This window comes from Maniola jurtina, chromosome 5 (assembly GCF_905333055.1).
Source record: "Maniola jurtina chromosome 5, ilManJurt1.1, whole genome shotgun sequence".
NCBI lineage: Eukaryota > Metazoa > Arthropoda > Insecta > Lepidoptera > Nymphalidae > Maniola > Maniola jurtina.
In genome coordinates, this window is record NC_060033.1 from 1,900,426 (window position 1) to 1,911,959 (window position 11,534).

At 34.2% G+C, this 11,534-nt stretch overlaps 1 protein-coding gene across 1 annotated transcript; it reads left to right on the top strand.

Moving 5' to 3' along the window:
* Positions 1 to 1,493: 1,493 nt before the first annotated feature.
* LOC123865453 lies at positions 1,494 to 9,977 on the top strand. The gene is made up of 13 exons (XM_045906493.1): positions 1,494 to 1,724; positions 1,849 to 1,898; positions 2,444 to 2,602; positions 3,237 to 3,356; positions 3,931 to 4,068; positions 4,359 to 4,555; positions 4,866 to 5,068; positions 5,606 to 5,834; positions 6,150 to 6,299; positions 6,426 to 6,509; positions 7,038 to 7,161; positions 7,635 to 7,844; positions 8,037 to 9,977. Exons 1-12 carry the CDS (start codon positions 1,677 to 1,679, stop codon positions 7,801 to 7,803), a joined length of 1,671 nt encoding a protein of 556 aa, XP_045762449.1. The 5' UTR covers positions 1,494 to 1,676; the 3' UTR covers positions 7,804 to 7,844; positions 8,037 to 9,977.
* The last annotated feature ends 1,557 nt before the right edge of the window (positions 9,978 to 11,534 follow it).

Genomic DNA, 11,534 nt, shown 5'->3' on the forward strand with positions numbered 1-11,534 from the left:
AAGTCTGCTAATCCGCATTTGGCCAGCGTGTTAGACTATGGCCAAAACTCTTCTCATTCTGAGAGGAAACTCATGCTCTGTAGTGAACCGGCAATGAGTTAATAATGATGATTACTTGAAGATAGAAATCGATTATTCAAGTAGGTAGATACATACTTACTATAAATAAAGAATTACTTAGACATATTGACTAAGTAATTCTTTATTTCTTTCTTTATAAATAAAGAATGACTTAGTCAATATGACTAAGTAATTCTTTATTAAAACTTTTAATAAAAAGTTTAAATAATTTTCTAAAATGCTTGCTATCAAATCGATGGCTTGAAGAAACAAATTAAAATGTAAATGTTTTTTATCTCTGTACTCTGTAGAATAGATTAGGTAGGTATTTATGCTTTGATACTTAAAGTAGGTAAGTAGTTAGTACCTAACCAATCTTAATTATTATGGCGCATATCAGCTATTATTTTCATTGTAAGTTAGTAAGTTTACCTACCTAGTTAATTATTATTAATTATTATTGTCACACCAGTTGTTTGCTTTGCTGAAACTGAGTGCAGCAAATGCACGTGACACTAGTGCGAAGAAAATTGTGAAGTTGTTATGATTGTTATGACTCATTTGTTATTTTTCAACGTACGTAGTTGCAAAGTTCTCAGGTAATGTTTTGAAGAATTTAAGCGCAGTTCATTCAGTACATTTGTGTTTACTTGATTAAAAATTTGTTATTCATCACAAGCTTGCCTATGTTCATAACTAGACCAACTTTAGTCATATTTTTGTAGATGACTTGGCTGACGTTCAAAATTGCGACATTCGATTTGGGAAATTTGTGACTGTTAGATACTTTAACATATTATTTTTATAACTAGGTACCTATCTACATATATTAATTAGTTCTGACATATTCTAGCCTTTGGAGCTAGTAATTTTACATGTAAACCTATAGGCGCATAGTTAGTATCTTAAAAATAATAAGATAACTAGACCCCACTAAAAAGGATTTTAAGAAATACCAAGGGATTCTTTTACGGAAATCGTAATCCAAATCTAATTTGTAGTAAGTTGGTTCTTTTTTATAATTAAGCTATAGTAAAAAACACGATAATTTATTTTGGAAAGTCAGGCAAGTAGTAATTATTTTGTACCTAATTAAGCGCAATAAATATTTTGAAATTCCCACTTTCCCCTAGAATTCCCGCTAGAGTTTTAAAGGTTGGTAGAATTGAGTTAGGCTTCAAGCACATTGCTCTGCCTTTTTGGATTGTTTTTTTTTTTTGTTAAAACTGACTGGAAAGCGCGCTAAGGGGGTGCCGTGCGTGTGTCGGCGAGCGCTGGCACAGACGGGGTCCATACTTGTATAGTTTAACTAACTTGTTACAAATAACTACAAACTTGACATTGGCTAATCTTTGTAAAGCCAGACGAGAGAGAAAAAAAAAGTTATTGTACTCTTTTTTGAGTGATCTGTGGTGATTGACGTCTAGTGACAGGTGACATTTCGGGGTGTTGGGATTTTTTATGGCAGCCCTTGATTACGATTGAAAATTACCAATTACGAAACCAAGCCAAAAAGCAAAAGTTTTTTATCGAAGCAAACGTTCCGATTTGAGATTATGATGTTAACGGGGATTTGAGATTATGATGTTAACGGGCCTAGAATTCTTCAATGTTTAATGCTATACTATAAACATATTTCGTATCGTATTGCTTATCGTCAATTTGTAAGTACACTTCAAAAATAATATAAAACATGTATAAAAACATTGGTGATTGGTTTTTCTAGTGTAATTAATTGATCATTTGCGTCCTCTTATGTTGGTTTATGTTAACAATCGGGGGTTGCAGGTGCAGTCGCAGAAAATGGATATTTTGCGTCATTTCCAGAATATTTCTTGGTGAGTACCTAACAAAATCAGTCATAAAATAATATCTTTCCCTATTAGTAGGTCTACTACATTTTCACTTTGAAAATGTATGTAATCTTACCTTCAGAGCCTTTAAATATAATATGGATCAATAGGTAATAACAATTAACAGAGTACCTATAATGCATTTTGCTTATTTTCCAGATCTTTTCATTATGCTACATGTGTATGTAGCATAATGAAAAGATCTGGAAAATCTACAAAAATGTTCTTCAAAAGTCTTCTTGATATCTTCTGAAGATGGACATAGGACAGTTTTATATGTTATAAGAGAATCAGAGAGCATTCATGGGATTTTTAAAAACCTAATTGGGAAATGAAGTTCCAAGTTGGTACCAGTTAGCTACAATGTTGCATTAGTTTACCAGGTAGTTTTCCAGTTTACTTTAAAGATTTGTGCACAACCAAATACTAAGCACCATTATTTGATCAGTAAAGATTAATTGTATCCTTTTCTTTGACTTAAATAAAAATACAGGTAATTTTTCTCATAATAAAGTAATTGGTATTGTCAGGTGTAAACCAGACTGGTGCTATCCAAGCATGAGTAAGGAGACCAATGAACTGCTACATCAATGCACAGATCTGCCAACTCTGAAACTCTCTGATGATGTAGAGGAGCTTATCAAGAAGAGTAAAGCGTTCCCCATACCATTCCCTATAGAAACTGTCAGGTAAGTAATTTATTTATTTATTAGGACACCAGAAAATTATAATATTAATACATTCTTAAATCTATATATACACACACACATTATTAAACATATAACTTAGTAATTAGGTGTCACAACTTGTGCCAAAAGAAATAAAAAATACTTAATTATTATTAAAAAATAAAAAAGTTTACAATGTACAAAATTTATGCCTTAAAATAAAGTAAAATAAAAATACTAACTAGTTATTAATGAACAAATGGTGAAAATTGACTACAAGTAATAAGTAATGTGTAATAGTATGTAATATGAACCGATTTATGAACTTAACAATTCTATTATTATGTAATGATCTTTCTCAGAGTTCTTGAATTTGAAACACTGTGTTAAACAACATTTGTTAGTTCAAGGTTATTATATAATATTTATGTTATTTTTGTTTATTTATTTGTGTCAAAAAATTGTGCAAAAAAGGTTGGATGAAAGCAATCTGCATTGCATTCAATATCCCACGAAATGGTGTATTAGTAATATGTTACTTATATATTGTATATTATCTAAATATTGTAACATTTTGCATTTTAAAAAGTGTAACTGCTGAGTTTCTTGCTAGCTCTTCTAGACAGTCAGATATTAGTTTTTCAAATACTTTTAGGTTGGAGAAGTTAAAAGTCCGCAAACCAATAGAGAAATTGAAAAGGAATATAGTGTCAACATACCCTTTGATACATGAAAGAGTTCTGTTGTTGATGACACACTTTATTATTTACAAAAGGTAAGAAAAAATAATTTTCTTGATTTACTAAAATTACAACAACGCAAAAAATGTATGATTTTTACATAATTACTCATACAGATAATGCAGGCGACTCGTCTGGGTAGATTTTTCTCCAATGGGACACACAATAGAATCTGTTTAAATAAATTGATGGGAATATTAATTTAAATAAATTAATGTTCCCGTTAATTTTTATTTAAAACAGATTGAAAATAGCCTATCTCCATCACCAGGATACATGCTATCTTTGTACTTTCATCAAAATCAGCTAAGCAGATGGGCCCTAAAAGGTGATTAATTGACAACAAACAAAAGCTAAGATTGGTAGAGCATACTAATTTACTTCCCTCAGACTTTACTTAAGAGTTAAAACGAGATAGATTCATGTCAGATACTTAACTCTGTCTCGTTTTAAGTCTGAGCAGAGTCAAATTACACTATAGATCTCAGCTTGACACAGTTTTGGTACAGTCAGCAACAAACATAGTTTTCTACCCCTCCATAGTTGCTCATACTGGCGGGTGCAAACCTTAGTTGCTGACTGTATGCATAAAGTTTATTTTCTTTTCAGAGAATTTGGTTCTAACATAGAAAAAGCATTCTACAAAGATATGACAGTGCCTGAGTTTATAGAGAGGATACTCAAAAAACGCGCTGTCATGTTTATGAACGAAAGCGATGACTTTCTTCTATTATCTGGTGAAAGAGAGTAAGAATAAAGTACATTATTATAATAATACAAAGTTTGATGTATACAAAACTTGAATTTGTGTTTGTATTGATAGAAAGAATTTGGTCCAAGCATGAGACTGATTTTTAATTGATTTTTACATATGTATATAGACTGAATTATTTATTAAATCCTCAGAGTAATATTTAGTTATAAGTTTCTATACAGGGAAAAATATTTAGATGTATCCATTTTTCTTAGACTAGAAATTCACATACTTTGTTTTAACTTCTAAATTAATTTCTGTTTAACAATTTTTTTGTTGTCAGTCATGATGGTTGGGAGCAAGTTGGTACTCTGCATCAAAAACCTCCACTCTTACTGGAGAACTGTTTGAGCTATGATGAGATGAAGCTATCCGCTATGATCTACGTAAGTGGGTACACAGAATGCATCAACGATGGCTCGAGAACTAACGCTGGGGTTATTAGAGAGGACATCGCTGAAGAAGACGCCGTCATTATTGGTAAGAGAAAAAATCGGAATTCAGCTAATTATTCGGCCAAATATTTGATATTCTGCTAAATGTTCGACATTTGGCCAAGTATATTCGGCTTTCGGCCAATTACTCTGCACGAGACCGCATATTTGGTATTCAACAATAGTAATGACGGCTGTGAATAAATACTTTACTCTTAGTAGTGTAAGTTACTCAGATAAATATTCGATATTCCGCTAAATATTCGAAATTATTTATTCAGACAATTATTTGGTGCTTTGCCAAGTGTTCGATATTGCCGAATGCATTAATTTTAAAAGCATCACTTTTTTTAAAGGTCTAATAGGTCCACGTTTCGAGAGACGTGGTCGAATGGACTACGAAGATATACTAATAACTGAGCAACAGAATTGCCTTGAAAATGGTTACGGGGAAGAAGTGACGCCTACAACGTGTCTAAATGTTCTGAAGACTACGTATGTGAGGAACAACCAGTCCGCTAAACATATGTGGAGACAAATGTGGTCAGAGTTCTACCAGGTAAGAATGTTTTACATGAATTTTAAGTGAATAATTAATGACGCTTCAAAATGAGAAATATATATAATGTGGTTTGTGTATCTACTTCCTACCTATAAAAACTTAACAATAAGGTAAGATAAAAACCAGTCAAGGATGAGTCGGAGGCTTCTGTATCATAGCACAAGAACACTTGTTAATTTTATTTCATTTGCATCACAGCCATGTTGAAATTCTTATTATTTGTTGTTATAGCAGCAATAGAAATACACACTGTCAAAATATCAACACTATCTATTACAGTTCATGAGATACAGACCGTTGACACATAGATAGACAGACAGATGGACAGTGGATGCTTAGTAATAGGGTCCCGCGGGCATCCTTCGAATGCAGAATCCTAAAACCCATTAAAAATACATACAATAGGAATTATGTCCCAAAAAAATAACAGAATATCTATACTTAAGTCATAAAAAATGTGTCCATAAATAAAAGGCTTATTTAATGGTTTATTAGTGGGTTTAAATTTTTGAACTTTCATCTATTTTTTTATAGGTTCACAGTTACACGTACGAAGAACTAACGTCATATATAAACATCCAAGACAAGGACGAAGACAAACAGTATCTGGACAGATATGTGAAGCAGCCTCACTCTGACAATATATTCGATAATGAGGTGTACTACAAGAGGCTGAGCATTCTCGTCGAAACCACCCTTCTAGAGGCAGAATACAGAGCTGTGGAGAGCGGGAGAGATGCCTTTATTAATGTTATAGGATGTGGTAAGCAAATATGCAGATTTTGTTTTTTTCGAAGTTAGATAACTATACCATCATCTATTATTTTTATCCTTAAAAGTTTTTGATTTATCGTGAAACTGTCGGAAAAAATACCCGAGTACGGAACCCTCAGGGTGAGATCTATAGCGCTCTGCCTTTGCTTAGACTTAAGACAGAGTTAAAACGAGACAGAGCTATATCTCTCACATAAATCTGTCTCGTTTTAACTCAATCTTAAGTCAGAGCAAAGTCAAAGTGCGCTTTATAGATTTCAGCCTCAGTGCGCGAGTCTGACGCGCACTTGGCTGGTTTTTTTAGGACTCGGCGTGTGGAAGATAGCCCCGCACCAGCCGGACGTGTATATCCTCACATTCTTGGAGCGGATACGGGCGTTTCTCAAGAAGGACCTTTTGAATCACGTCACTGACGTCAACTTCGCGTACATTAGGACGAGTCGCGGTATACAATGTGAGTTGCATCAATATATCTTCCTATTGCTAAAAGGGATATAATATATTAGTATCCTTTCCTTAAGAAAGGCCTTGCAATCTTAAGGGTGCAATATTAAAATAAACGAATTGTCTCGTATTCCAGCATTATTCACAAACTCTCCTGTTCATAATGATCAGTCACCAATCGAAAAAAGAATTTTCTTCGAATGCAAACGACATCCAAAGGGTAAGGTTACGCATTTATATTCTGTGAGTTCGTTATTCAAATAGACTTTTTAAAACTTTAGCAATAATTGCTTATAATTCATAATATTTCTATTACAATAACAATTGTTTTTCTGCGAAAAAATGCATGTTTTGTAGATAAAATCATAACACAATATCACAATGATCATTCGTATATTATAAGTACTTTATATTAGTTATGGCTGGCATAATATAAAACATAGTTAAAAAAAAAAAGAAAGTGTTGTGTTGTATGTCCGTTTCTATGTCCGCTCGTAACTACTCAACGGCTCCTTATCTTGTAGTTTTAGTGATTCAGTATTTTTTAAACCCGCATTGTATAGCGTGTAAAACTCGGGTCGATGTCCCAACTACGACGCGGCATTGACTTCGAGTGGTCTATTTACGGAACGTTCGTTTTTTTTTTTTTTAAATTCGCAGTTTTTAATAGCATCTTATCAGTAATCATCAGTACTATCACCTGTCTTCGTTTTTGCTAGCGTTCTGGTTAATGCATGTCTTTTTGCAGGTGGTATAAATGTGCAAATGGAGAACAGAGAGCCCTCTGCGAAGCTGAAAGGTGAACACGAAGGGAAGCTACTGGTCATGACTTACCCTTGGGACAGCAATGCCCACCCTGGGAACGAATTTTGGTGAGGAATCATTATTTACTCGTAACTTTTGAAACATACGCATACATACTCGTACTCGAATCACAAAATCACTACCCATATTATAAATTCGAAAGTGTGTTTGTGCTTTTAAGAATCCCATGGGAACTCTTTGATTTCCGGGATAAAAAGTAGCCTATGTCCGTCCCCGGGATGTAAGCTAACTCTGTGCCTTTCATCAAAATCGGTTAAACTGTTGGGCCGTGAAAAACTAGCAGACAGGTAGAGAGACTCTGCGTTTGCCAGAGCCTCGCTAGCTCAACGGTTGAGGAGCGGACTGACTTCCGAAAGGTCGGCGGTACAAATCCCACCCGTCACACTATTGTCGTACCTACTCCTGGCACAAGCTTTACGCTTAATTGGAGGGGGAGTATTAGTCATGATTAGCATGGCTAATATTCTTTATTAAAAAAAAATTGTATGGATTGTTGAAAGCCTCAATCGTTATCCCGCAGGATCGGAAGTCTATCCGGATCCGGAGATCCGGCAGCCGCGTGCTCCACACAAGTTGCAGAACTGCACAACGCACACATCAACCCCGCCGTCAGTGGCTACAACGTGCGAGTCGCGGGTCGATATGGGATCAACTCGCTAGCGGAATATTCGCGCTCTCTCATTACGTAATACTGAAAGAGAGAGACGGATGTACTTTTACTGTCTTGCATCTATGTAGCGTATATACAACACATCAACCTCGCGGTTAGTAGCTGCAACGTACGAGTCGTGGCCCGATAAAGCATCAAGTCACTAATGGAGTATTCGCGCTCTCTCATTACGTAATACTGAAAGAGAGAGACGGATGTACTTTTACTGTCTTGCATCTATGTAGCGTATATATACAACACATCAACCTCGCGGTTAGTAGCTGCAACGTACGAGTCGTGGCCCGATAAAGCATCAAGTCACTAATGGAGTATTCGCGCTCTCTCATTACGTAATACTGAAAGAGAGAGACGGATGTACTGTTACTGTATTGCATCTATGTAGCGTATAAACAACACATCAACCTCGCGGTTATAAATATTCGCCCTCTCTCACGGCGTTATACTGAAAGAGAAAGATGGGTATGCTGTATACTTTACTGTCATAAAATGCTTAGTATGAATCCAATGGTCCTTGGAACCGGATTAAACTAATAAAGATAATATTAGGACAATGTACTCGAATACTTCTTTGATACGACTCTTGATTACGCAATAGTGAGAAGGATGGATGAATTTGTGAGCAAGAGAAGAATTTATTGTATACTTCATTCCTATATGACTTTTGTATACAAGGTATGTATATGTAAGTTTGTATGTATGCAGGTTAGTTTATCTATTTGTATCGCAAAATTTGCTTCAATGCACAAACAATATAACAACATACAAACATAAATGGCGCTAAAATTTTAGAGTATTCACATCTTTTTCTTACCAGCGTAATAAGAAAAGGACAGACAAACTTAGTTTAATTTAGAACTGTCAAACCTCATGGCAATAGGTGCCAGTCGGGAGCCTATCGTTTGAAGAGCACACTAAATTTTAGAGTCTTTTTTAAAATTAATTTTCCGTTCTTTTTTAGCAATATGAAACAGAAAAAGATGCAGCTATACTCTAAATTTAGTTTAGAGAAAAACATCATTGTGGCCAATTTTACTGTACACCATTTAAACTAAACCGACAAGTCTAAATGTATTGCTATCCCTTTCATTATGCTCCCTGTAGAAAAAGGTAGCACTAGATTCAGACGTATCAATTTGGTTAAATTCAGAGATAGTATGCAACAGAGTTAACCAGTTGAAAAACTATGTTTTCAGATTTTGTATAGTGGCAAAATAGCTTTAGATTAGATTAATATATAGCAATGTATCGAAACTACAACGCACATGAAACAATATTATGTAGTACGATAACTTGCCTTTTACAGACTCAAACTATTAAACGGTAAAAGTATCTATTTATTTAGGTGACAATTAGACGGTTTACATTATGAAGTAAATAAGAAAATGGATGGTAATGAACTAACGAATAGTGAACGATTTTTACAAAACCAAAAAAAAAACTTGCTAGGTTACCCTTAAAAAGTGAAAAGAGAACTGTGGTGGTTATGCAATGTACAGTCAAAGGCCGTAAGTCGTTTAGCACCTTAATGATCATATTTGCCTGACACAGTTATTCACATGCGTTAGGTGTGTGTGGCGTGCATATAGAAAAAGGTCATAAGTGCGATAGGTTTTTGAATTGCTACTCGAATTCTGAATCCGATCGTACATGATGTTATGTGTATATGTATTGCAGTTTCTAATGAAATAATTAGAGAAATGAAATATTGGGAAATACATGAACAGCGCCATCTATGAGGCTTTTAAAGAACACGGCCAGTGGGGTGATTCGTTGAGTGTCTAACACTGATTGATAGCCACTAAGCTCATTTGACATTGATTGGTTCTACATTGCTGCTTCGCTAATGGAAATTAAAATAATTTTTCGTAGAAAACCTTCAATGGGTTAAAATAAATGTCAAATGAGCTTGGTTGCTATAATTCAGTGTTAGACATTGAGTTAGCGAGTAGGCTGGAAAGTTCTTCACTAGTAGTCCAACCTGAAGTTGCAACATGGTGGGCACTTTGCGCAGGTCATAGGCTGGTCATAGAGCGCATTTTGACTTTGCTCAGTCTTAAGATTGAGTTAAAACGAGACAGATTTATGGGATAGATATACCTCTGTCTCGTTTTATCTCTGTCTAATTTGACTAGTAGTCATCATCCCAACTGCTTAAAATGTAATGTGTAATGTAACAAAGTATAGCAATATTATAAAATATCTAGCTAATGCTCGGCATGCGTTGTATTGTTGACTCGTGCGTCACCTGTTGTTTTTCGATGACCGTCAGAAACCTTCACGGAAGTGTCAACAACAACTATCATGTTGAATGTACGATGCGTATACACATAGGTAAAAAATAGACAGACAGACAAACATGAATTTTATATAAGTATAATATATTGTATTAGGCATTCTTATGATTTGGTTAGGTTTGATTTTGTATCTAAATGCATTTGCTAAAAATCATTATGTATTGTATCATGTATAATCTTTAAATGTGAGTAGAACAACGTCTTATATTAATTTTTATTTTTTACACACTATTACCTACTGACTAAATACTAAGTAATTATTAATATGATCAGTCGGGTAAACTTTAATAAATTAGGGTTATTCTCAAATTATATTTGTTACGTTTATTATCGTAAAAAATATATGCTGCTGTTTTTATTAAAAGTCGTTTTATTTCTCCTAAGTTCCTCTTAAGTAAGTAGTTCCTCCTCGTTATGTACCTCTTATTTTTCGAAGCTATGTGCGTTTTAAGCAATTAAATATCACTTGCTTCAATGGTGAGAGTTCTCCATAATGTTCTCAAAGGTGTGTGAAGTCAACCAATCCGCAATTCGCCAGCATGGCGGACTATAGCTAAACCCTCGTTCTGAAAGATCGTATTTAGTAGTGGGCCGGTGATGGTTTGATGATGATGGTTAAGAGGAAAGCCAATGCGAATGACATAGACGATTTCACCTTCAAACTAGCAATTTTGACATGTCATGACCCTCTATTGACAATTAATCAAGCAGACATTTCAATCTGCGAAACTTACGCGGACTTTTAGTATTTTGACGTAGGAGGGTAAAAGATCCAGTAAATGAACGAATAAGGACTACCCTGACATTGACCTAAAATTAAGGTATATGAGAATCGTTCTATATATAATTTTTATATTTTGTGTGTCTGTACACAGTAGGTATACACTCTTAAATTATTTAAATATCAAAAAATCAAATAAAATGCGTGGTATTAATTATTATAAATTATTTTATTTAACAAAAGGATAAATTGCCAGTAAATGAACTGGGAATTTCAGTGAATGAACGAACTCTATCTAGTGCATAAACTCTTGATTCCTATTAATAAATAAATTCTTAAATATATTTTCGGCTTGGAATTCAAAAAAAATTGTCAGATTTTCACAGTTTTTGACTTATTGTATATTTTTTCTACATTTTGCGCGATAAATCAAAAACTATTTTACATAATAATAATAAATAAAACCTGTTTTAGAATGTATAATAGAGCCCTTTCTGTATAATAGAGAAAATGAAACTTAATGCCCATGTTGCACCCAAGTCGCTGGAAGTGCAACATCAGCTGCTGAATGTTTTGAGAGTAGTGAGAACAATATACCGTAACACATGTTATCAGATTTGTTCCTTTGAGCCGAGAAGCCACATGTTCTGATGCTTTTTAGACAATCTAAGATCTCTCATTAAGTGGTCCAAAGCATTTTGATTGAATAGTCTAAGTTGAGATGTAAAAGTCACT

Excerpts from the sequence above, each read along its gene's own strand:
- LOC123865453 (XM_045906493.1), top strand. The coding sequence starts at position 1,677 with ATGCTATACTATAAACATATTTCGTATCGTATTGCTTATCGTCAATTT. Across the intron at positions 1,899-2,443 it reads CATTTCCAGAATATTTCTTG|GTGTAAACCAGACTGGTGCT; the intron begins GTGAGTACCTAA and ends TGGTATTGTCAG. Across the intron at positions 2,603-3,236 it reads TTCCCTATAGAAACTGTCAG|GTTGGAGAAGTTAAAAGTCC; the intron begins GTAAGTAATTTA and ends AAATACTTTTAG.